Raw genomic sequence first — 27,502 nt, 5'->3', positions numbered from 1 at the left:
ATTTCGAAATGTTATTCTATTAAAACTTTGAGAAAATTACATTATTATGTGATTATTTTAACAGCGCAATATTCTTCTGTACGATTAAAACATACTGAAGACTTTCATAGGGCAGCCCGGGTGGCTCAGCGGTTTAGCGCTGCCTTAGGCCCGGGGTGTTATCCTGGAGACCCAGGATCGAGTCCCGCATCGGGCTCCCTGCATGGGGTCTGCTTCTCCCTCTGCCTGTGCTCTGTCTCTCTCTCTGTGTCTCTCATGAATAAATAAATAAATTAAAAAAAAAAACAAATAGTTATAAACACTTGGTTGATAGGAGAAATCAGAGAACCCTACCAACCCAACCATATATACCTGAAATAACATTTTCTTTCCCAGAATGTGTCTGTGTCATAGCACTGCCTGATGACGTAGAGCAAATATCCTAGTATTACATATATTGTATAGAAGACAAGAAAAACTTCAAATGATTGGTTGGCCTAGGAGTTCAGCAGGAACTGTTAAGAGCCAAAAAAGTCTGGGTCTTAATATTTTCATCTAACCCATCTGGACCCATCCTCCCTACAAACCATCTGACTTTAATAATGTAATATAATATTGGCCTTCAGTTCTAACCGAGGAATATTGACTCTACGAAGATTTCATTACAGATGAAATGACCTTCTAATGCGTCTACAACACTGTTGTTCTGTTATGCTTTGTTCCATGAGGTTCCATAATGTTTTGGAAGTGAGGTAGCAGGAATGGGAGAACAAAGGGGATAAATAGTTCAAACCAAGCTTTTACCTGAAGCACTTGTATACCTAAAAGCATCATCCCTGGAATAAAGAAATTTCCATGAACGACCCAATTAATATACAGACTCGCCGCACTTTTTTAAATGTCTTTTTATTGGTTGTACATTTTCTTATGAGATCAACACACCATTTCTTTCAAGGACACCTTGCTCCTGAATATGTTATGGTATTTGTCCTAGCTATGAAGGTCATAGCAAGCACTCTGACAAAAAGAGGTGGATGGGTGTCTTTTGCCATTATTCTTGTCTTCTGTATCTTCAAATTGTTGTTTGAGTCAGTTCATAGATTGACACAACATTGAACACAACACACACAGTGTGAAGTTTTGCATACACACGCACAAACATCCGGAGACCGTTACAGTGTCTGCGGCTTGCTCCTTCCTCCTCAGCAGCAGTATGAAACTGAAGAATATCCTGAGATAGGAAATCAAAGTTAAGCTCCTCATCAACAGAGGAGTCCAAGTTTGACTTAATGTCCCAATTTCATTTTCCTTTTGAGGTCACCATGTGAACCATGTAACAACCACTTAGTTCAACATCTCAGCCATTTCCTTGGTCAAAAACACAGAGTCAATGAATTATTTTGTATCACATCAGAACTTTACTTTTCCTTTACTGTGCTCTTAGATCAGAAAAGAGAAGGAAAATAATAACGTTACAGTTTTTACAAGATGCCGTGATTGGAAATTTCACCACAGAATGATCTATAAGAGGCAAAATTACCCCCACCTTTGGGAATTATTAGAATTCCTTGTTTACTGACTGATATGATGCTGTTATCCAGGCATCCAGGCTGTTAAGTATGCCCTGCCAATGGTATTTGCATGAAAGGATGAATTTCCCATGAATAAGGACCCAGGACAGGTGGCTTCTCCAAATGTTAAAAGCAAACATGGTGTCTTCAAAGCCACATTATCCCCCTCAATTCAGTATATTTCTGCTAACTCTGCCAAAACGTAACCTACATCAACACCGATGCTTTCATCTACCCCAAGTCCTGCGCATTAGCTATTTCCTTGGTGTCAGGATTTTGAGATAACATCATCATTTATGATGAGCAGTAGTTCAAAAGAAAACGACAGTGAAAAAAAAATTAAAAAAAAAAAGAGAGAAAACAACAACAGCAACAACAATGCACACAACCTGGATAACAGGAAAACTAAGCTAAAATAAAAATGCATGGTGGCCACCAAAGCCGATACGGTGAAGACAACAAAAGGCACGCTTCCCCACAACACAGGTATTTTTAAGTACAGTCCTAGAGCTTGACTGAAGTTATCAACTGATATTCATAATTTCCCTTTGCCAGACAATGGTGAGAAATGTTTTTGCCTTAAGAGAGCAGCCCCACACATTTCCTTATAGGAAAAGAGAATGAAGTACATACTCCCCGACTTCTTTGCCTCTGCAGCTTATGAGCAAAAAGTTCCCAGGGCCAAAGCATCAATTTCACATTCACCTCATAGGCATGGAACATCCCCCCCCCCCAGCCCCCCCACATCCTTCAGAGGTCTTTACTCTATGAACTTCTAATGAATTCCATACTGGACAGTTCAGTCTGATTCATTCATAAAGAGAAGATATTGCCATCTATGAAGAAGACATGATTCCCACCGAGGAGAGCTAGCATCACGTTATACATCGCAAGAAAGATGGGAGAGTCCATCGATGAAGGAATCCATAAAATGGTAGTCATTCTGCTATTTTACACTTTCCAGAGACACAGTGTTAGAGATCGGTTTCAAACGATTGAGGTGCACAACCTCTCACATATCCTTTCATAATATTTCAGGTATTAGGAAGCGATTGCAGGGCCTCCTAACATATGGAATTACTTTTTTCTTAGCATCAGGGGATTGCAAAGACCAGGCATGTTTCCACTTGCCCAATAGCTATCTTCACAATAAACATGGCTTACAAACAAATGTGGGGGTCAGCGCAAGAAAACAAGCATATATACAAATAAAAATGGTCTATTATAAAATCCACACAATGTAAGGGGGGGAGTGTGTGTGTGTGTGTGTGTTTGTGTGTGTTTTCCCTACAAAGACCAGATTAAATAACCGGAAGCAGCATTTTCCAAGATGAAACAAAAGCACGAAGGAATCTGGGGCAGCCTGCCTATTTTACTAAAATTCTTGTAAAATTCAATTCTGTACAGAAGTTACATCCAGCATCCTGTCAGGATTTACACAAAATATACAGAAACATGTCTGTGTTTTTAAATAAAGAATTTGAACTGCATCCCTAACACCTTTCTCAGCTTTAAGTGACCTAATGTGATGATTCTGTACAGTAGGAAATAAGTTCCAATTATGGAAGTTAATGACATAGAGAAGACCTTTTTTTTTCCCTGTAAAAAAAAAAATACCTGTTATTTTACTAAAACATCAGTTCATCATTTCAGTTCATATACTCCACTCAGAAAATAAATTTGAGACTGGAAAAGAAACTAAACACAGGGGTATGATGACAGATAAATTGTCTGAATTTTCTTAATTGAACCTCCTCAGGTGGTTTTTTACACAGAGATTGGCCAAGAACTCGGCAAACGGTTGCCAAATGTAACTTTCTGACACATAGAGTTCTAAATTGGCTGCTGGAAAACCTCCCTGTTAAATTTGGTTTTAGCAGCTCAAGTTCCACGATCAGAAGCTGCCACAGACCGTATGTGTGTGTGTAGAAAGCACCTGATGTTTCCATCAATGCCTAAGAATTGCCTTGTGTAGAGCTCACAACAGATAACCCACCCGTTTTCAGCTTCCAGAGGCTGCCCTGGCTTCCCCCTACTGTTCTCCACCTGTGAAACCCAGTGAGGATAATCGTCAGCTTGACTCTCACATAGGACCCCTCTCTCTGCCAAAACTGTACTTTTTCCTACACGCCAATGAACAAAAATTACAACTCCTGCCTCTGCAAATGAAGAAATTTGGATACTCCACCGCCCATCAAGAGCCCAGTCTCGCTCCTCTTCACCACTGAGACCAGGTTATCTGCAATCACTTTAGAAAACTAAGCAATTTAACAGTCTGTGTGCATGGCCATCACGTATTGATTTGTGCATTTTCTTTCAGAGGAGTCATGCTTAAAAATTTAAATAAATGGCCACCTCTCTTTTTGCCCTTCTGCCGCCAAGCCCTGTTAGCATCCTGAATATAGCAGAAGCCAGGGCCATACAGACATGGTTGGCTACTATTTCCCAGATTCTTTGGCAGGTCTTCCAGGAGTCATTTCAACCCAAGTTCCCAAGCTTTTAATAGCCACAGAGAATTTCCAGTTAAGGGGAATGATAATGGTAGCCAAGTACTCTGATTAGAGGTTGATGGGGTTTTCAGATGGGCATCACACTCTCCATCCTTCATCACATGGTTTTCTCCTTCCCTGCTGGACAAGAGACCTCCAAGGGGTAACACTGAACATAATCTGGAAACCACTTCTGTGCCCGCGACACCTCTCTCCCCAAGTACTGAACACACACTATGAACACACACTAGGTCAGACGATTTGAGTTCAGAAGAAAATAAAACTACTTTCCCCACACAATGCACTGCTTCTGAAAATTCAAACTAGCTTTGAGTGTTATGTTTTAAGATTATAAATCCTCCCCTTCGGATGAAGATCTGTAGTGTTTTTCTCAGAACATTCACAGTCCTCTGCCTTGTGGACAAAGTTTGCACAACAGATAAACTTTGGTGTCCACCTTTCTGTCCACGTCAGCCACCAGAATGAAAGATTAAGGGGCTTAGTTTTGTGTACATATTTCTTTACCCTGTGGGTAGCTGACGAATGGGTTGTATACTCACAAAATGCTGTGATGCCATTAATCATTTATCTTTTTTTTTTTTTCCTGGGTGTCATCAGTTTAAATTGGTAGCTCTGTAGAATCAGTAATACTAAGGAAACAAAATTTTCTGAGATCCAAATCAATACTGCTCTCTGAATCTTCTTTAGAATTCAGTATTTTTAAGGAAAAAAAATTAACGTTTGGTTTTTTGCTAGGCTTTCCCAGAGGAGATCATGTCCATGGTAATACTGAAAATGAGTTATGGAATACACCTGACTGCCAGCTTCTTTTATCAGCTTGCTCTTCCATGGGGACCCTCGGTAAGCACTGCTCTTTGCATGGATCTTTTCTCCTAGCCCCCAAACATAATTCCACATCACTGTTCAGTGTTAAAGTCCAGAGTCTAAAGACAATCTCCTAAGGCAGGGCCTTGACTTGCTTTGTTGAAATTGCTTGTGGACTCCAATACAGATGAACGTTCGTAGTGACCAAACGACGCTAATTGCTCATTTCCGGCCACAACAGAATATTACTTCAGAGGAAAGGATACCAACCCAGCAGTCCTTGTCTACAGGATGAGGAGAAGTTTTATTAAGACCTTATATAGAAGGTCTTACATTTTGAATGAGGGTTTTGCTAAAAGTCCTCTTAGACATCCATTACGTTTTTAAGATTTGGGAACAATAGAATCCTGTAGTCAAACCAAGGCGAAATTGCCAAATCTGAGTTTTGATCTATGAAAATGGTTGGATCCATTCCTTTCCACAGAAGCGTTGAGTCAGCCCAGGTCACGTGTGCCTGGCAGAGGAGTAATAAGCAAATGCAATCAAGGGAACCAGGAAAGACCAGGTGGCCTGGTCAAAGCCACAAACTCTGGGGACTACTTAGGAAGTTCTGTTTCCTACATTAAGATGCAAGTAAGTGCCTAATCATTCCCGTGCATTCCCTGAAATCAGTCTCCAAGTCATAAGAGCACTAGCTTCATTCCTCGAAAGAGACCTTGAATCCAAGAAATGCAAAAGTGGACCCCGGGGGGAAGCCTGTATGTATCAAGATGAACAGCCCACAAAGAAATCTTTCCATACTGACAATTCCAAGACAGAAATACAATGCAAATCTCCCAAAATCTCACCGTAAACTCCCAATAATGAAGGGTTCTGTGTCCTAGTTTAAGTGACAATACAAATGATGTCAAGATCCTGACAGCCCCGGGAACTAGGTTGGATATTTTTTAATTCTATTAACACATGTTTGTCTTAGAGGGGATTTTTTTTTAAATATCCCTACCACAAAGTCCTTGACCTTGTTTTGAATTTCTACTTAAGGCCCAGTCCCCTTCACCTCAGATAGGAAAGAGACTTTTAGAGAAATCTTGCTTGAAAAAGGAGTTTGGGTCAGGAGCTCAAAAGATAAACCCCAACATTCGTTAAGTGTCAATTCCAAATGACTCCATTAGAAAACCCCCAATGGTAGAATTGTATCTGCATAGCTGTAAACAGTGCCTCTCTAAAACTGGGCAAAAGGAACATATCTTCCTTGAAGACACCAGGAATGGGTGGTGAGTGATGTATTTGGGAGCAAGGTGTTTCCCCCAGAAGGAGAATTTCATTCTGAAGCCTCTGGAATTCAGGTTTTGTTTTCCTAGGCAAAGGGAAAACATTCCTTCAGGTAAATTGCCAGATCAAATACTTAAATATGCCCTTCAGGAGGTTCCGAGGGTCCTTCTAAGTAGAATTTACGTTTGCCTGATGATGCAGCAGGAAGGAAAATGTTTGGAATAAGAAAGAGACTACAGCATCAAGTGAGATGTGTTGGGCTGTTCCAGAAGAAGAAAGTGGAGCGAGGCAGCTTAGGTGGCAGACCGGTCTTTGAATGGCAATCCGACAGCAAGGGGGGACAGGTGCCAACATAAGGAATGCAAAGGACAGTGTTCTGGTCCCAGAGGGAAGGCAAAGCTTTCACTAGAGAGTTTCATTAGGCAGCCCAGAAACTCAACCAGGGCTGGTAATCCAAGATAATCACATCAGAAAGGGAGCATTTTGCATCAGGCCCTTAGAATAGAAATTTAGGGATGGTACTCAAGGAGAAAGACTACGTCCCTTCCTGTTACAATGAGAGCCTGGAGCTCCGAGTCTCACCTATGAACAAGTATTTTGACCCCACACGTGACCGCCTTACTTTCTTGAAAGAGGGCCCAACAGCTCAGAGGGATGAACTGGAAGGTTTTAAGAATTCTATCTGTCTTCTACTTCTGAGATAACTGTGGCCTCCCAAATTCTCAAATCTGAATGCAGGTCAGAGAAAAGGAAAACCAAGTGATTAATGCCTGGGTTCATGACTCCCCCTGCACAAGTATCACACCACAGAGAGAAACAAAATGCAAAGCTAAGAGACAAGAATGTCTAAGAGAAGCAGACCTTTTATTTCCAAGTTTGAATGAGTTATGCCGGTTACTGTATAGAAATGGAAAAAGGAGGTAGTTGATTTCATCTGAGGAAAATCGTCCCATTGGCTTCCCGGGCAAGAAATACTTCCCGAGACAATTAAGAGGCAATTTCCATGGGATTGAACAGTCTTCCATTCTTCCCAATTTCACTTCCTATGTCCATCTTCCTAATCCACCTCAACAGCAGTGGAGCTAAATACTCACTAAGTGGAAAAATTCAGTTCATCAATTAGAGTTTTGTATTCGATGGCCTAGCACAGGTGTTGGCAAACCATAGCCTGTGGGCCAAATCCAGCCCCCGTCATCCGATTTTGTAAGTAAAATCTAATTGGGACACTGAACCATGCTCATTCATTTATGTATTGTTTACAGATGCTTCCACACTACGACAGCGGACCTGTGTGGTTGTAACAGCTTGGTGAAGCACAAAGCCAAAATATTTACTATCTGGCCCTTTACAGACAAAGCTTGCCAGTCTTGGTCTAGAATGTCACAGTCCACATTCTACAGAGCAGAGGTTATTGATCCGATGGGGTCTATAAACCGGACTCCCCTCCCCTCAACAAAAATGTTTGCAAAACTATGTGTTCCATGTACCACGTGCATTTTCCTAAGGAAAAGGTCCTAGCTTTCAACAGATTCCTAAAGAAATCCAGAGTACCCCAATTAAAGCCAAACCAAACCAAAGAGTATCTTCAGCTGCCAGCATATTTAACAGTGCTAACACACACACACACACACACACACGCACACACACACACACACATACACCCCCCCAGACGAGAAGAACACAGAACTTCTACAATAAAATATCTTTTTTTCTTTTTTTCTATTCTAATAGGGTTTATTTGGTAGTTTCTTCTTCCTAGATTTTTCTCTGGTACTTTTCCATCAGAGTATGTAAATGTTCTGGGGTCCCAAAAAACTGCACCCTCCACATGCTACTGCAATAAAAATGGAAGATTCCCTTAAGCCAACAAATCGCCCTCTAAGTCACAGACAGACATTAAGAAGACAAAATTCCCAGCACAGTAGAGGTTTCATTCATTTTACTTGATCCGACCACCCACTCCAGTGAATCCTATAAATATATGAATCTTCCCTTCAAGGTGTGCGAAGGTCACATGCCCAAGAAAGCACTGAGGCGGGAAGTCAGGCACTAGGCATCTACTGCACTTCCAGGCTGAAGATAAAGCGTTTTGTTAGACAACGTTGGAAGAAACAGTAGTTTCCATGAGCAGAGCTGACAAAGCCCCTTGGGAAAGAGAAGCATTTTGAGTGTTAAAAACCATGAAAACGTTAGCCCCTCTCTGCCTCCTTTGTGATTACTTTCCTAAGACACTAAATCAAGTGCATGTGGAGAAATGCACGCGCATTTCTCATGACCCCTTTAGTGTCAGTGCTGGCTTCCCCGAATGCTGAGGCTAATGGGTATCTTGTGTCCTCGACTAGAACAACAACCAATGTGACAGAACCAATCAACAGCAAAGGAAGGTACGCGATTAAAAAGCACACCAACAAGACACAAGCAAGAGAACAATAATGATACACAACGAACTGGGTAACATAGAGCAACCTGCATGTATGTACAGGAGGTTTCCAACTTGTATCAACTTAAATATGGTCTGTGCAACTCCATCTTTATTTTAAAATTAGTTTAGAACACCATTCTCAAAAAAAAAAAACCATATTCTAGAACTTAGAAGATGATCAAGTCCTTCTACTTTAAGCACAGAAGACATCTAATCACCATGGAGCACATCATTTCTATGGGGAAAATGTATCCCAAGTTTCAAATCAATATTCTGGGAATGCGCTGTCTCTGACAGCAGCAAAGATGTCCCCATTCGAGAGGACAGGGAAAGAAGCAGAGGCTCTTGCTTCTCGCTGCCAACGTTCCAAAGAAGTTGTAGGTCAATTCTCTCTTTCAGAGTACTAGCCCAGTGTCCTCGACCATGCTGTGCATCAGAATGACAGACAGCATGGTAAAAATACCAATTTGGGGCAGCCCAGGTGGCTCAGCAGTTTAGCATCACCTTCAGTCCAGGGCCTGATCCTGGAGACCTGGGATCGAGTCCCACATCAGGTTCCCTGTATGGAGCCTGCTTCTCCCTCTGCCTCTCTCTCTCTCTCTCTGTCTCTCATGAATAAATAAATAAAATCTTAAAAAAATACCAATTTGCAGGCCCCACTCTGGACCACTGAAACCCCAACCCTGGCATTGGAAGTGTTCACCAGTTCCCAGTGATTCCAGTGTGCACAAGGCTGGGAACCATTGACTAACTCCTCCTCTACCTCCGTATGATTGTTTTGCAAGTTTAGGCCCTGGGCTCACAAACTGGAGAGGAGCGCGCAGGGGGACACACTCAGTGAAGAATATTTCTAAGTAGAAACCTCACTTTACAACAGGTAAGACTTATCAGACTTAGACCAGAGAGGTGTTTTGCTTTACGTATTTCACCAAAAGCTGTCCAGGGAATGACCTCTGATTTTTTTTCCTACTACTTGCTATTTTTCATAAGATGGATGGACAATGGAAAGAATATGGTTGTTATTTTTTTTTCCTTTTGACCTCAAAGAGAGAAACTGCCAGATTTAGGAAGGTGGGTGGGAAAGTGAATGACCATAATTGGTAGGTTCATCCACCTTTTCTGGCTAGAAAGAGATGAGAACAGAGGTAGCTTGAGAGCAGATGAAACTATGTTTGATCCAACAGGTATGTCTTGGAACTGGATACAAAGAAGTGAATGGAGGTGTCATACTCAGTCGGGGCTACTGCTACGAGCTAGACAGAGGTCAAGAACAAGGGGAAAACGCAGATACAGGAGATTAAGTGACAGCACTTCAAAATCTAAGAGGGGAAGAAGGGAGGATTTTAGGGAGCAGTTATCTCCGAATCTCTGAACTTGAGGCAAAGAAAGAATCAGAGTGAGTTCTCTTCTTCCTTTTTTAATGAAAATTCTCCTTTTGTCCTTCAAGAACAGCCTTATTATCAACTCCATGTCCAAAAGCAATGCTTCCAGGTTATCAGTCTATATGTTCCCTGGATCATTTCACTCCTTTTTTCCTCAGGGAAACTAGAGAACCTAGGGGCAAACATAGCCACGAGAAAGAGCTTTTGTTGTGTTGTCAACCTGCCAGAGACCCACGGTGGCACTAGCGTCCTCCAACAGGACAAGCTACTGTGTGCTGCTGGGAAAAAAAAAATACGGCCTCACCTCAACCTGTGGAAATTCGGCAATCTATTCCAAGGAATGAATTCAACCCCCCTCCCCCAAATTAATTCCTCACATTAACAAAGAACTTTCATCTTCTTCTATTGCAGTCCTCCCATTAATAGTAAGGCTTCTTTATTGAACAAGAAAAACAAAGAAAGCAAATGGGTATGTTCAGGATTGCCACCAAGTCAATCCTTGGGGCTTACACGTTGAAGGCACCAATTCTCTGTGTGGTTCGACATGATATTTCCTCTCAGAAGTGACATACGTCCTCCTTACTAGAGATGTTTACAGAAGCTACTTGGCAGAGCCTGTGACTTATCAAATACATACACACGCACACACACACACATAGGATAGATGGGTGATAGAAAATCGCATCACGAACTGTACATTTCATTAATACCACAAATGCCAAGAGAACCAAATTTGTGACTCTGAGATGTGATCAAAGTGATTTTATGTTTTCCAAAGTTAGGAAAAGGGTATGACCAAGATACTTTGCCACTTCACCTGAAATATGTGGTTATTACCCAGGAGTTGAGAGCAGAAATCCGAGGACATGGCAAGCAGCCACAACAGCTGGAACAGGTATTTTACAAGAAGAGCTCCTTGTGGATATTGTTATAATACTCTTAAAGATGCATATTAAATAATTTCTTCTGGACCACAGACACGATTGAACTTCAAAAATAAAAGGCCTATAAATATTGCCAACCCAACCTTGTCTTTTGTATCTCCCTCCTTGCATAAAATGGAATCTTTTCAACCAAGCGCTTAAACATAAATATTAAAATAATAAATGGGACAAAGTACAGATCTACTTACAAATTCATCACTACTGTAGCACCTTTTGACCAGGGCCAATGCATTCATTTCATAAAGAACAAGAGAAGTCTGAGAAGCTTAAGGACTCATATGACACATCATTAAATATTTAATCACCTTTTTTAAGTCCTAAGCCTTTGTCATATTTCATTCATCTAGACAGTTCATTCTATACTAGAGATTCCAAGGCCCCCTTTGGAGGGGAAAAAAAAAAAAAGAAAGAAAATGGGGAGAAAAAAACCTTCTGAGAGGCAGGATTAAATTATCTCAAAGATGAGTTTCTATTGGCGCTTTAGTGAACCTTCTTCACCCTGTAAAACCCACCAATCCACAGGAGGGCCAACCGATTGAGTCCACGGTACTTAGTCTCCAAGAATTAGTTTTACAAAAGATGCCACGTCTGTTGCTTTGGATTCGTGTAGGGTGAAAAATGGATGTTGCTGGGAAGGAAAAAGAAAAACACATGGTATTAATATTCACCACTGACAATATAGGAGATTAGCAACTTCACAGATGTGTTTGTTAAACACATTCAAATACCCCGGTCAGGGTTACATTGGACTCTTCCAACCTCTTCCCAAATCAAGCACGCATGGAGTGATGTGGACATTTTAAACATTATCTTTTATCTTTCACCGTACCCCTCCCATTTTGATATCTGTTTCCTCTAGAGTTTCTATTGCTTTCCAAAACAATAATCCCACCTGTGGTAAAATACAAGGATTGACAAAGACAGTCCTAACTCTTGATTTACAAACAACTCCGTCCCCTAAAAAAGTAATTGTAGACTGATATAGTGATAAAATAATGAGAAATTTCATAAATTTCTGTGCATCCATTTCTCAGGAAATGGAGGGTGGAAGGAGAAACCAACTTTGTAGCACAGGAAATGGTCAAGGCGTTGCTTGCCCTTGACCCTGCAGAGCTGGTTTGGACAGAAACAGTTAACAAAGCCACGCTGTAAGCCACATCGACAGCCACGAGTTATACTTCTATGTCTCTCTTGATGATGAGCTGATCCATCTGGAAAATAACGTAGACTGCCAAACTCTAGGTATGTGCAGAGAAATTCAACTTGGAGATTAAAGATTGAAAAGCATAAAAAAAAAAAAAAAGAAAAGAAATGGTCTCTATCCACACAGCTCAGATTAAGCAAACTTTACAAAAATACCAGGGCTATCAGTTTGCTGGGGGAATAGACCTAGCGAGTCCAAGAGGCCACATATTCCAAAACAGTTGTGAAGGGAACAAAACATTTTCTCTGCACCGTACATCCCTCCCCAGAAGGCTCAATTTTGTTACAGTAAGTTCCCAGCTGTCACCCTGGAACCTCGCACCTCTAATTAAAAGGAGATACATCAGCTCACGAACCACAGTTGTCACAGTGGAAACAGAATGAAGCAAACAAACCAAAAAGGATGATTTCCTTCAGATAGAACCTAGTGCCACGTATCCCCCCACACCAGTCACGGCCACCTCCCTGATTGTCTGGTGGCATTATTTTCAGTGACTATGTTGAGAGCGGCTACATATGAGCACTTTTGCATGCAGACATGTAGATGACTCACTCCATTTCCCCCTGACTTTGGGGATGTTGGTTTATAACCTTCACATTGCCTCGCTGTAGGTTTTCTAATTATATTTGTTTTAAACCTGACAGAGCAGGGCTCGATGAGTCAGCTCTGTGGGGAACCGAGTGCCCACCCGTGGAAGTTTTAGGAAACAATGCAAATGGGAAAGGAACAAAGAAACAAAACCCAAATGAAGGTAGGTGGTCCCTGGTAAGTATCGTGACTCAAAAAATGATAAAGAGGCTGTGTGCTCTTGCCCATCTGGAAGATCCAGGTGGAGTGTTGGCTCAGAGCCTCACACCCACCATATCCACTGAAGCTGTAGACGCCGGGTCCTTCATCCTCAACTCCTTGCACAAATAAACAGCAGCATTGCTTCTGATTACTAACCACTTACACAGCACACTTACCAAGCGCTTTACCATCATGCTCATTAGCTTTCCCACATCCTCTTGACATTTGGTGATCTTTTAATGTACTTAAAAGTCTTTACTATCAAAACAGGACATGTCAAACCTCAGATCGTCTCAATGGCTACCTCTGACGCCTGCCAGCCCCATCTTGCCTCTGGGTCTGCTCTGGCTGTGAGCTCAGTGAATGTAGGCTTACTCTGTGAATGAATCAAATACCCTGACCTAGAAGTCCTTAAGAAAAAAAAAAAAAAAAACCTTCAGACATCTTTCAGGTTATTCTCTGGGTAAATGCGGCGAGAGTCAGAGGGGAGGGGGAAGGGAGAGCAGGCAACCATGTCAAAATGGAAAGTGTGACTCGCCCTCTTGTGTGGGTTTTGAGACTGTAAAAGGCTGGGAGGGAACCCAGTCCCCTCTATAAGCAATCAACCAAGAATAGCAAGGCCTGCAACTAGGAGGCGAGCAAATGAGGTACCATGGATTCATCCCCAGGCTGGGTTGCTCAAAAAAGGAGCCAGGTACGGGTAGGGAGGCCATTACCAATGGCTGTGCCTAGAGAAAACATGGAGACCCAAGAACACACTACCAGGAACATCAGGGCAAACCACAAGCACCAAAGGTCACCGTATCTTCTACACAACACCTCACCCCTTAAGACTATGATTTCCTATGGGCTCTGGCAGCCTTGCTTAACACTAGGATTCAATCTAGAACTTCCCGGATATTTGAAGAACATAATGGCCTGGCTGGGCAATCACCTGCATCACCTGATTATCATTTCTGGTGGTTCTTATCTGGGGCAGGGGTCAACGATCAATGTTCCAGGGGCCAAGTCTAGCCCACCGCCCATTTGTGACATAGAGGTTTTTGGAACACAGCCATACCATCTGTTTACGTATTGAATATGGTGCTGTCACGCTAAAACAACAGAGCTGAATAGCAGCCCACAAAGCCTAAAATATTTACTATCTAACCCTTTACAGAAAAAGTTGGCCGGTCCCCACTCTGGAGGAACAAATCCTGCTGAGTCATGTCCCCCAGTGGGAGTTTGAGAGAACAAGCAAATGAGATGATGTGAAAGCATGTACACCCTTCAATCCAAGTTAGAGAGGGAAAACAGTTGATATTTCTATAAGAGGCACATGTCTGGGTTGGGGCCTTAATTATACTGCCCTTTACCTGGAAAAAAAAAAAAAAGGATTTTTTTTTCTCCCTTCTTCACCAACTCCTACAATTTAAACAATAGTCTCTCAGCATGTGTTTTCCCAATGCTAAAGTCAAAGAGTTTGGACTCAGATTTTCCATTTAAAAACCTCAATTCCACAGGAAAGCAGAGAGCAGTTATAACCTTAGAAGGCAAGTCCATTTCCAGTAGCACACAGACTAGTGTCATAAAAAGAAGTGTGTGTGTGTGTGTGTGTGTGTGTGTGTGTGTTGGGGGGGAGGAGTGGGGGGGATACACATGACTTTGTAACGTTAATATGTAGACCATGAAAGACCACAGCATTAGAACATACTGGAAAGGTGGAATTCGATTATCAGTTGCCCAGGTATACTCAGCTAGAACTCAGCATTTTTCTCCTTAAGTGTGTTCCACTGAAATCTCTGATAAGAGTTCACTTGGAAGGAAAAAAATATATTTTCCATTTTAAATAGCCAGAAATATGTAGAAATAAAATGCTCTTCCTTTATCTGAAAATAGGGACTAATAAGGCAACTTTACAAGGAGTACAGGCTTCGTAAGACACCCCAGAAATCACTCCACGTCTGTTGAACTTTATGTGAAATTAATTTTAAAATGCTCTGGGGGTTTGCATAAGCATGCCCAAAAGGAATGAAAAGGCCCTAACTGGCTACTAAAAATATAATCAGGGTGGAAAAAATATATGTATATATATATTTCATATATATATAAAATATAAAATCAGGAGGAAATGTTCAGCCCAAACAGGTAGTATGCTGAGATTTTCTCAGCATTTCTCCACATTACCCATCTTCTTTTCTCCCTCAACTGTGAGTCTTGGTCAAATACAGCCAACAACAGAATGCTGAGTCCTAGGGGATGCCTTTTTAAAGGGGACAATTGGGAGCCCAAGGAAACCACCTTGTCTATTCTAAAACTCTCCCCAGTGCTCCTTTACAGCTCCCCCAATGAGAGAATGGTTCAGACCTAAAGTTTAACCAGCAGAACCAAAAAATCCACGTGATTGGCTGTGACTATCACCTGTATGGTATGGATCAGCCTTCTGCAACTCTCCCTGGCTTGAAATCTCCAGGCTATACTTTTTCTCTCCTTTTTTTTTCCAGCTTTATTGAAATATAATTGACACAGAACATTGTATAAGTTTACGCATATGACGATTGGATACACTTATATATTCTGAAATAATTATAATAAGGTTAACCAATACATCCTTCACCTCACATACTTACCATTCTTCTTCTGCAATAAGAACCTTTAAGATCTATTCTCCTGGCAACTTTCAAGTACGCAATGCATTATTATTAGCTAGAGTACTAGGCTATACTCATTCTATCCATGGTGTCGCCAAAGGTGGGATTTCCTTCTTTTTTATGGCTGCATAATATTCCATGGTATGTGTATGTGTGGGTATCACCTTTTCTTTATCCATCCATGCATTGATGGACATTTACATTGTTTCTATGTCTTTGCTATTATAAATAATGCTATCATGAACATGCCGATGCAGATACCCCCTTAAAATAGTGATTCCATTTCCTTCAGATACATACCCAGAAGTGAGATGGCTGGATCATATGATATTTCTATTTTTAATTTTTCTGTGGAACCCTCACACTTTTCCATACTGGCTGCACCAATTTACATCCCCACCAACAGTGCACAGGGTTCTCTTTTCTCCATAGGCACACCAGTACTTGTGATATCTTGCCTTTTTTATAATAGCCATTCTAACAGGTGTGAGGTGATAGCTCACTGTGATTTTGATTCCTATTTTCTGATGACTAGTGATGACGAGCATCTCTTCGTGGACTTGTTGGCAAAAACAAGGGGTATCACATCAAACTAAGAAGCTTTGACACAGCTAAGGAAATGACTGATGGAACGGAATGGCAACCTACAAAGTGGGAGAAAGTATTCGCAAACCATATATCTGATAAGGGGTGTTATATATTTTTTAAAAATATATTTTTTAAAAAACTCATACAACTCAATGGCAAAAAAAAAAAATCTGATTTTTTTAAGTGGGCAAAAGACCTAAAAAGATGTTTTTCCAAAGAAGATATATAAATGGCCAATTATATGTTTGTATATAGAATACAAGATATACTTTTTCCATGTCAGAGTCACCTCACCACATCATTTTGTTAAAAGAGCTCAGGAAGGAATGCTTGGGAGGCTTCGTCAGTTAAGCATCTGCCTTCAGCTCAGGTCATGATCTCGGGGCCCTGGGATCAAGCCCCCCATGTCGGGTTTCCTGCTGAGTGGGGGGGGTCTGCTGCTCCCTCTCTCTCTGCCTCCTCCCCCTTGCTCATGTTCTCTCTCTCAAATAAATAATCTTTTTTTTTTTAATTTTTTTTTAAAGATCTAAGGAACCTGTACTTCTAGCACCTGCCCTGAGCGGGTCTTAAAGACTGAGCACTGCTTGTGTTGGGGTGTGATAGAAGCAAGCATTTAATGCTTGCTAAATAATTGTGTTCCCAGAAGAAATGGTGCCAATGATTGCTCTTATCTCTAGGAACAAAACTCTTCCTTCCCCTGCTAAAATTAAATCCTTGATAATTGAAACAAATCTAGGGAATAGTTCATGCAAATAAGTAAGCAGTCGGAATTTTATCATATTTCCCCAAAAAATGTGTTTCGACATAGACAAAAGTTCCTAAGTTTCGGTCCCTGCCATCTATACTAAAGAAACATTTGTAATCAGCTTAAAATTGTAGTTACCATAATTTAAGAGAAACTATTTTAAAACAACAACTGTAAGGTCTTATTTTCACTCTTTTTTTTTCTCTTAGTGCAAATGGTAAGCTGTGAATGCAGAGGTAATACAACTCAAATGAATAAGGCTTGGTCTTACCTTTTTTCCACTAAAGTGAAAATCAGAGAGAGAAAACAGTCTTTCCTCACTAAACATCCAGCAAAAAAGCTCCCCACCCAACAAATCCTAAACATTTTATCAAAAATATCTGATGAGTCGCCCAGCACTTGTTTTTCTCATTGCTGAAATCCTTTAAATCATGATTTCCCTCATTTATATTAGTAATGAATGACTCTTGGTATCTTGAGAACTTGAAAAGTTAAATTTTATAGGCATCATTTAGTCTATATGATGTCAAGGTTATCAACATGGAAAAAGTTGCTAAGAAAGGTGCCCTGCTCCTGGTCTTTTTTTGCTTTAATTCACTTCCAGTTACCGATTTCTCAATGAACCAGCTCTTCCAATATGATTGTTTGATTATAATTTAGGTCTTAGTCACTTTACCTTTACTACCTGTTGGTTTGGACAAGTTTACACCACTAACGATACATACCATAAGTTCTGGATATGTTGGCCGTTCTTTGGAATTCTTCTTCAAGCTAACGGGGAAAAAAAAGGAATTGCGTTAAAATCTAAGAACCATCTGTATTTTCACAAGACTAGGATTTCAGAATCTGCAGAAGACTAAACACAACCAGCTTTAAAATGTATTGAAAATATGAATCTCCTACCCTGACTCCCCTCTTCTGTTACACTTATAAAATTGTTTTAAATCACACTAAGTATATCTTAATAGGAACACTAAGAGTGTATGTGTGTGTGTGTGTTTACTTTCCTCTTGATGCTTTACCAATGACATACAAACTAGCTTTTCTGATCTACAGCCATTGCATTCCAAAATACATATCTACTTTCCTTCAAAACAGCATTTCCTCTACCCGCACTGGGAAAGAAATCGGCACGTATTTCTTACATTACATGTTATCTCTTCACTATCTTTAATACCTGGTTCTCCTTGCTTATGTATAATTTGCTTTTATATATTTCTAACCGAACCCACCTAAGATAGAAGCAATATCCCCATAAAATGTCTAAAGTAATGCTACTTGCTTACAACCTCTTGGCTAATGAAAGAGAAAGCACACTCAGTGACTTCCCAATTACTCTTCTTAGAGATTCTTTGTGGTCACGCACTACTGTTGAGTGGCTCCCACCCCGTATACACAACTGTCTATATACACGAACGTTTTAATGACATTTGATACTGGAGGCAACAGTAACAAAACTGCAATAAGAAGAGACCAACCCCTCACCTCTATCCTCATCCCACCCCTGTATCCACCCATGGCCTTAAAATGGAGAAAAAAAAAAAAAAAAGAAAAGAAAAGAAGTGATTTACTGGGAGTTGGAACCCCAGGTTACAGAATGAAGAGAAGGATGGTTCTGAAAACTATGGTTTGCAAGGCAACCTACAGACCCCTCTGCCCACCGGGCCACAGAATCATGGATGGAAAGGAACATAGCCTGGCGTTGAAGAAACCAAAACGTGACTGATCATTAGGTTGCTGGGATTTGTGCCAATGGATCATTTTGAGCAGATGAGACCTAGTATGTGTGACATGAGCTCTGCTCCGCCCCCATGGACTAATAATAATGAGGAGGGGAGACAAGGTATGGAGCCATAAGAGAGTGAAGTAGTTGAGACACTTTGAGAAAGTGTGGAATAAAACAAAACGAAATGAAAAACAAACAAAAGAGAGAGAGTGAGAAAGCTTTTGAACCAAAACAACTTAAACCAGCCTACCTATTCCAGGCAATGCTGTGGGTAGAAGCCAGGGAACCTGAGACAGGGTACAGTAGATGTGAGGAGAGAAGTTTTCAACCTGGAACTGAGGGCAGATCTAGGACCTAGTGACCTCAGTGACCAGACAACCTATGAGAGAAAGTTTCATCTCAACTGAGGATAAAAATAAGAGCGAATTAGAAAGAGGAATTATCAACTGTCAAAGTCAGATTGATATGGGAAGATGTGCCTGAGTGAAATGAAGGAGACCTTGTAGGTCCCACTTAGGACTTTGCATGGGTCTGTATCCTGAGAGTCTACAGGGGCTTTATTGGTGGTTCTCAGCTGCAGGTGATTTTGCCCTCCAGGGGATATTTGGCCATGGCTGGAGGCATCTTTGGTTGTTGATACACCTGGTGGTGCCACTGGCATCTAAGAGATGGAGGCTTGGGATATTGTTAAACAGCCTGTAATGCACAGCACAGCTGCCCACAACAAAGAATGATCCAATCCAAAAAAGTCATGCGTGCAGAGGTTGCAAACCCCTTGGGCTACGTGTACAAGAGGATCCCTCCACATTGCTGCCTTCTAGCCCCTGCTCGGAAATGAAATTCACTTAGAAGCACCTCCAGCTGATGCAGCTGTCATTCGTGCACATTCTCTATTATACCACCTCCCTATCCCTGAACATCCCTGAACCCCAGGAAGCAGAAGTTTTCTTTTGAAGTTCAAGAGCTAGTTGGCCTAGAAGGAAACACACAGAAGAAGGGATGTGATCCCAGGAACGTTGCTGGCTTGCACCACAGACCATAGTGAAAAAAAAAAACAAAAAAAAAAACAGGCGTACATACAAAAGCCCTGAATTTTCAGCTATTGTTCAAAGCAAATCAAAAACCAGAAAGTCTTCTCCATAGTCTGAACTATTTAACTGGCCAGAAACAATCGTGGAAAACACAACCTTAAATCCACATTCACTATTCATGTGCTTGACTTCAGGTGACAGGCACCTTCCTGAATCCTGGGGCCAGGGCTCTGTGTTGATTCTGCTAACATTCACCTGGGGGACCACGACCCACCTTTCCAGGACTAGTTTCCATCAGTCAGCAACCGAACCAAGGGAATGACAAGAAAAGAAGCTTCTTGCTCAAGTGTTAGAACAGTGGCCTCTTTTACCAACCAGAGATCTTTGTGATGTTGCTGAGTTTTGAACTTCTATTTAGTAGATAATGAAAGAAGACTCTCTCTCTTCTCATCAGGTCGAGGAAAGTAAATGCTTCCTTTTTTTTTTTTTTTAAGGAGAGATCATTCTAAGTCAGGATAGCTTATCTTTTCACTTCTGGAACAGTTTAAGAAAACTTCTCTAGAGGTTTTTCGTTTGTTTTTGGTTTTGTTTTGTTTCAGTCTGTATAAGGAAAATGTGGGGAAAGTACCCCAAGTTGATGAATGCATCAGAAAGTGTTTCGGATTCCTGAAACCTCAGGGATTGCTGGCCGATAGGCTATTTCTTGACTTACAGCCTCTGATTAGGAGGCTCAGAATTTACCACAAGCACTAGTACAGAGAGCATTCATGGAAAATACTTACACAGCAATCCAAGGCTGTTTATTGAATTAATATAACTGATAAAACCCATTCTCTCCATCTTTTAAATTGAGAACACTTCAAAACACGAGCTAAAAATAGCAAAATACTCAGGATAAGTTTGGGTGGGGGGGGCGGAGGAAAGCAAATTTTCCATGTTTGATAGGAAGTACTTGAAATTCAGTATAAAATAACAATCGTGGAGTTCAAAGCTACACCAATTTCTTTTTGGATTGGAGTCAGACTTTTGAATTTTCAAGTGGCTTGTCATTTTCAAGCGTGCAATTAGCTAACTGCTCTAATTCTTCTTCCAAATGCCACAACACACGCTCCTGACCGTAGCTGACACTAAAAAACAGCTTCATGCTGTCTTGAGAACTGCTAGCTTGAAGTCTGTGCTGACCAGAGGATTTCTGCCTATTTGAATTCCCTCTGGTGGTTTCCAAGAAGGGCTATTTGGCGCATCCACAGAATAAAAACACATTGCGCCTCACAAGCCCATACATTTGTCATAAGCTAAACAAATACCCAGTGCCTCTTTTTACTCTTTTTTCCTGAACAAGTCGGGAACTATATTTGATTGTCTCTGCTTTATGCTAGTTCCTCTGAGTCAGACAGTATCACCATCTGGGTGGGCCTCCAACACACTCCAACATGCCATCAGGCTGGTCAGCTGGGCACTGAGCCTCTCAAATGGGCCCAAAGGAAAAGCAAAAAAGAAGTCGGGTGGTTCTGGCACTCAGTAGTTGGGTTTCCAGAGACTTCCTTCAGTCACCAAGCCTGTGAACCTATAGGAAGAGGCTATTCTGTTCTGTTTCTCCTTTTTAGACATGCATTCATTAACCGTCTGTTGGACCAGAAGGGGAGGCTTTTTTATTAGACTTCTCTATTATGAATCCCAAAACAAGGCCTTTATAGACAGCATCACCTACTCCAGGAATCCTTTAGAACGGCTATGGTAAGAAAGCCATGTATAGGGAAAAAAGAGAGATGGAAATGTCATTCAGGAGTCCTATTTCAAAAGAAGTACAGAAAGGGAGGGTTTGTAGAACATCATTGGGCTTTCCTTTATAGTCCATAAGGAATAAATGCCTTAACTTTCTTTCCTCTCCTACCCCCTGCCTCCATCCTCCCCAACCTCACGCATGCACACACTCCCACCAAGGATAACGTTTCTCTGGTGTTATTGCAAAAGAACACATCAGCTGGAGCTCTGGGCTTGAGATGTAACCTTGGGTATGAGAGTGTCAGCTTGTTACTGCTTTCTAGTCCATCTCACAGACCAGGATGACTGTCAACTCATAGCAGTGATCAGAGGACAGTGACAGCCAAGTTGACCCTCTGGATGAAGTTGTACAGTGTGGAGCAGCACTAGGACACTGGGAGGGGTCATCAAGTGCTTAGTTAGAACCCATCCCAGGAAGGGTCACACATACCCTGATAGATAACCAAGGCTATAGATAATGTGACCTTTCTCTTCCAGTTGGACACTCAGCCCAAGACAGAGGTAGGAGATAAAACCACAGGTGTGTCCATCTCAAAATTTACGATTAATTTTTCACTTTCCAGGTCTGTATTCCCCTTTCCCCACTTAAGCACAAAAATAGGGGCTTTCTGAGAAGTCTTGAAGAAACACAGCCATGTCATAAAAATACAAAAAACAGGGGCACCTGGGTGGCTCAGTGGTTGAGCATCTGCCTTTGGCTCAGGTCATGATCCTGGGGTCCTGGGATTGTGTCCCGCATCAGGCTCCCCACAGGGAGTCTGCTTCTTCCTCTGCCTGTGTCCCTGCCTCTCTCTGTGTGTGTCTCTCATGAATGAATAAATAAAATCTTTTAAAAAAATAAAAAAATCAGCACCGTGTTTTGAAGCATTAGACAGCTTTTCCAACTCAATGAACTTCAAAATAGTGTTCATACGAAGGGGGTATCAAAGAAAATATATTGGTAGTTTATGGGAGGCAAAAAGCTATTGACCTGCCATCTGAAACAGAAGAGACTGTACTCGTTAAGCAAACAAACAAACAAAAAAATCCAGGAGAGAATCATTAAGAATGCTGATAAATTCAAAATTAATGCTCCTCTTCTTCTTTCTAATTATCCTACCAACAAAAACGACTCACTATTTTACACAGTTGATACTCTTAAATGCCAGAGTCTACAGGAACTACAACACTGAAAGTTTGAATTGTTGGGATCCCTGGGTGGCTCAGTGGTTTAGCACCTGCCTTAGGCCCAGGACGTGATCCTGGAGTCCCGGGATCGAGTCCCACGTCGGGCTCCCTGCATGGAGCCTGCTTCTCTCTCTGCCTGTGTCTCTGTCTCTCTGTCTGTGTCTCTCATGAATAAATAACTAAAATCTTAAAAAAAAAAAAAAAGATTGAATTGTTGAAATAGTTGAAGTTGAAAACTTCGAAGTTTAGGTGACTTGAGTTTGGTTTCTATTATATATATGTATATATACTACATATATATGTGTACTCCATTATATATATATATAAACCTCATAAGCAAGCCAGACTGGCTGACACAAATATGAGTACAATGACACAGAATTAATAGCAATGACCAGAACTAATGGTTTAGGAAAGCTAGAAAATATCTATGGCTCAAAGTTTTTAAATTTATGAACTACAGTAACTAGGACCAAAATGGACAGAAAACGAGAGGGAATCAGAGACGTCAGATGGCAGGCACCAAGATGCTGGCAGTGTTTGGGGGGTGCCGAGCGTAGGCACAGAGTGGTCGCCACACAAAGAGCCATAATAAAGTATCTGGATCGTCCATGTATGTGTGCGTATGTTAAATTAGAAAGCGTTATTTCTTAAGGTTTTAATTTTTTTAAAGATCCACTAGAAGCTTTAACGCTCTAAAATCTTCAGAGGAAATTCTAAGTAATAGGAAAGAATACTTTGGTGAAAGAAAAAATAATTGCATGATTTAAAGAAATAAATAAATCATAGAAGAAAATCAGGTTTTGAAAAAGAAGTTGATATCAGGTCCACAGATCAGAGGGCAAAAGTAGGCGGTCTCACCCCAGCTGTATTGTAGAATGGTTTGAGAACACTGGAAAAATCCTGATCTTTGGGATCCTCCCCAGACCAATTAAGTCAGAATGTCTGAGGGTGTGGCCTAAGTGATGGTACATTTTAAAGTTCTCTCGAGTTTTATAAATGAACAGCCAGAGTTGACAACTATTGCAGTAAACTGGTGATTCGCAACAGGCAGCTCTGCTTTCTGAAGCGTTTCACGCCAGCCTTGTGCTTACCAAGTTTTCCCAAGTACCCAGCCAGACTCCTGGGGACAGGGGAACAGGCAACAGAAAGGTTATAGGGAGGAGAGTTTGAAAAGACTTCCCTAGGTAAGATCCTTCCCCTTTACCACTCCTCTTGAGAACTACTGGGCTGAACTACCCAAGATGACTCATCCCTTTTCCTATGTGACCTTTAAATGTTGGAGGATAAAGAAGGGGGGAAAAAAAATAAAAATAAAAATAAACAATAAAAACAAGCTCTCAAATCCAGAAGGCAAAATCATGAGCCCCATGTCAATCTGGCCGGTGTGCCACCACACACAGCACACTGGCTCGAGGAGAGCAGAGAGGAGGACGCACCCCAACAGCCCAGAAGAAGTGCCCAGTCAGAGGCACCCAACAACACACTGTACGACAGCCCACTGCTCCAGCCCCTCTCTAGCCATTCAGCCAAAACGAAAACAAAAACAAGCAACAGTAGGCCAGCTTCATACATCATCAGGGCAAAATACCAGGGGTGACACGGGGACCCGCGCTAACAGAATGTCCAAGAGGCCTTGGTTTCACAAACAATAGACAGTTGCTTTGTCTCATCATGTTTCCCAATAAAAGCTGCATTCAGAACACTTCTTCCAAAGAGCACGGAGGCCAAGAAATGATAACCTTGAGGGGCTGTGCTGTCAAACGGCCTTCAGGGGCCCAGCTCCTTCCTCAGCAGGAGCGGCCAGGATCGCTCCTCTCCCAGCGTCACCACTGGGCTTGTCACTGTCTGCTTCTGCAGGGTGCCCATATAAACAAACTCCATTTCAGTGGCCTCTTCCAGGAGCACTTGCAATGGTCCCTCATACCAGGCAGTATGGTCACCATGCATGCCCTCTCCTACTTTCCTCGATGCCCCTGACAATTTCCATGAAAATAAAGTCTATGTAATTAGCATGACTCCTTCCATTTTTCTACTCCAGCTTTCCTTAGACTCCCTTCTCAGACCCCCAGGACTGCCCATTGCACCCTCACGGGCAAGCGTATCCACAGTTAGTGAGTGTTGTCTAGGAGACAGCCTACAAAACACTGGAATGTCTTATCTACTCCACCGCCCTAATCATCCAACCATCCGATCACTCTTCTCTTGATGCTGTAATCAATATCAAATAGCTTATAGCTCTCATAAAGGAGTTTCTCGCTGCTGGGACACGAAGTATGGAATTCTGCTTGGAATATGTTTCTCTTCCCTACCTTCTTGATGGCTTGGAAAAATCTTCAGCACAGAATTGATCTCCTCCAATAACTCTATCCTAATGCCTTTCCTCTGAGTTTCCCCAAATACCCTATGCATACCTCCATCCCTGCCATATTGTACCATAGATTGAAGAGACTCCCCTACTTGACCCTGAGTTCACTGTGGGCAGGGACCAGGATAAAGGCCAGCTTTGTTCCCCCGGCCTCGAGGGCACACTCCATACATGCTTTTGGAATGAATGTATGCGTAATGGATTAAAACCAATGGAGGGAGTTCATGAGAACTCCTCTTCTTCCTTCACCCTGGCTTTTGGCAGATGAGGCTCTCTTACCACTGTGAGGTAAAGTCAACAAACTCTTCAGAGAATTTGTCCGCCGGGAGCTGTGGCGAGGGTTCCTCTACCACCTGTTTGAGCTGCTGGAAGGGAGTTCCCCAAGAGTCATAGGGAAACCGGAGGATAGCCAACTCAATCTAGAGAAGAGAAGAAAAAAAAACAAAAACACAAGGGAACAGCAGCTGAAATAGAGCCACTTTAGGGAATCTGCTGTGTTCTGTCCCAGGAGAATCCGAGAGAAATACAAAGGTGAAATTCAAGTAAAATTTGGGGAGAAAGGAACTAAGGATACGTTGTCTACATTTTCCCAATTCCTAGTGCTAGGGATTTTTGAATATTATCTCACTAGAGGCGGCCAGTGGAGCCTATTTATAACTGGGTCCTCACCCAAAGCCACTGTGACACTTAATAAAATTGTAAGCCAGCAGTATTAAGCTCCAGGATGTAAAGCAAGCAAGGTTTTCCAACGTTTGCTCTGAAAAGTTATGCTCGCCCTGCAGCTTTTACAGAGCTGTACATCTGCTGCCATCTGCAGGTCCCTTACTGGAATGGAAAAAAAAAAAAAAAACACAAAAAAAACAACCTAGGACCAAATGACTGATCTTTTTTTGGATCTGAGTAAGGCTACTTTGCCATTACAAGATCATCACGTGTATTCTGGGCAAGGATGTGAAATAACTCACAGGATTCAATCAGCTGCTGTGCCTGGGAAGGAGCCAGGACCACAGTGGGTAATTCCAGACCTTGGGGATACACTGAAAATGTCGGATCACCAAAGTACAAGTAAAGCACTAACTGTATGACTTTAGGACTGTGCCTAAGGGAATTATCTTGTTGGTTACTATGTCCTTTGGCTGTACGTGACCCGGATGGCCTAGACTTCTATCATAACCGCATTCTGGGGAGCACAGCCCGGGTAACACAGTTCTGTCAGGGTCGACACATGCTAGCACCCCTCGAGTAGCTTTAAACTTCATGCCCAGCTTAGAATAATTTAATTTTAAACAATAAGGTAAACTATCAAGAGCTACGGTCAGGATTCATTTTATAGATGAGAATAATAAGACAGTCCAGTCCGTGTGACTCCATCAGTTTACTCAGGGACACACGGCCAGTTAGAGGTGAAATGAAAAAAGAAAAACTGGGATGCCCGGGTGGCTCAGCGGTTTAGTGCCTGCCTTGGGCCCAGGTGTGATCCTGGAGACCCAGGATCGCGTCCTGCATCGGGCTCCTTGCAGGGAGCCTGCTTCTCCCTCTGCCTGTGTCTCTGCCTCTCTCTCTCTCTCTGTCTCTCTCTCTCTCTCTGTGTCTCTCATGAATAAGTAAATAGAATCTTAAAAAAAAAAAAAAAGAAAAGAAAAACTGGGTTGGCCCAATCCCAGTGAAGTCTTTTAACTACAACACCCTGCAGACAATCATCATTCAAAACCTCCTGCTACGTCAGACAGGAAAGGTTGCTCGGGACCCACAGTTAAGGTGTCAAACCCCACCCCGTTGCAGCTTCATGCCCAGAACCTCACAGTCCAGAATGATCATCACACATTACCATTGTGATGCCCAGACTCCAAATGTCAGACTTCACACTGTATCCCTTCTGATTGAGCTCTGGGTTTATTCTTTCAGGCTGCAAAGGAGACAGAAAAAGACAAATGAGATATGTTCTTAGCTCAGTCAAATCTCTGGGGTCGGGAGGGAAGGTGTCACCAGCTGCCAGGTGAGTTGTTTAAAGCTATCCCCAAGAAGACTCACTAACTACAATAAATATTGATGCCTCCATGGGATTTTCTTTATTCTACAGGAGTCTTTTCTTGGAGACAATGAAGGATCTAAGTCCCTCACAACTGAAAACTAATTTTAAGGGATCCCTGGGTAGCTCAGCGGTTAGGCATCTGCCTTCAGCCCAGGGCGTGATCCTGGAGACCCGGGATCGAGGCCCACATCGGGCTCCGTGCATAGAGCCTGCTTCTCCCTCTGCCTGTGTCTCTGCCTCTCTCTCTCTCTCTCTCTCTGTCTCTCATGAATATATAAATAAGATCTTGAAAAAAACCCAACTAATTTCCATTTTGGCTTAAGAAGAAAATAGGATTACACAGTAGAAAGCTACTTTGCCAGGCTAGAATCTTCCTTGTTGAGAACACTAACAGTCCAGAATCCAATAGTAAGAATCCCCAAGAGTCACCGGCCACTGTCTGAGTTTAGCTCAACAGTGATGGGAAGGTTCTCAACCCCAAGTGCAAATCAATTTCAAGACACAATACAGAGGCCTTGTAACGTGAAAGGGGGTCCCAAAGTCTCTGCCAATG

The 27,502-nt window shown here is 41.9% G+C and overlaps 1 protein-coding gene across 3 annotated transcripts in view; it reads right to left on the bottom strand.

Moving 5' to 3' along the window:
- Positions 1-868: 868 nt before the first annotated feature.
- Positions 869-27,502, bottom strand: part of MAP2K6 (mitogen-activated protein kinase kinase 6) — a 121,634-nt gene continuing 95,000 nt past the window's right edge. For 2 of the 3 annotated variants that reach the window (XM_041725501.1, XM_041725503.1), the window contains exons 9-12: positions 26,746-26,823; positions 25,197-25,336; positions 17,566-17,611; positions 869-11,512 (exon numbers count right to left, since the gene is read on the bottom strand). In XM_041725501.1, coding sequence (XP_041581435.1) covers positions 11,435-11,512; positions 17,566-17,611; positions 25,197-25,336; positions 26,746-26,823 — 342 coding nt within the window. In that variant the 3' untranslated portion in view covers positions 869-11,434. The remainder of the gene's footprint in view (positions 11,513-17,565; positions 17,612-25,196; positions 25,337-26,745; positions 26,824-27,502) is intronic. The other variant, XM_041725502.1, reaches the window with a different exon arrangement.

Source organism: Vulpes lagopus, chromosome 12 (assembly GCF_018345385.1).
Source record: "Vulpes lagopus strain Blue_001 chromosome 12, ASM1834538v1, whole genome shotgun sequence".
Lineage (NCBI taxonomy): Eukaryota > Metazoa > Chordata > Mammalia > Carnivora > Canidae > Vulpes > Vulpes lagopus.
The sequence above is the reverse complement of the archived record's forward strand: the minus strand, read 5'-3'. Positions and strand labels throughout refer to the sequence as shown.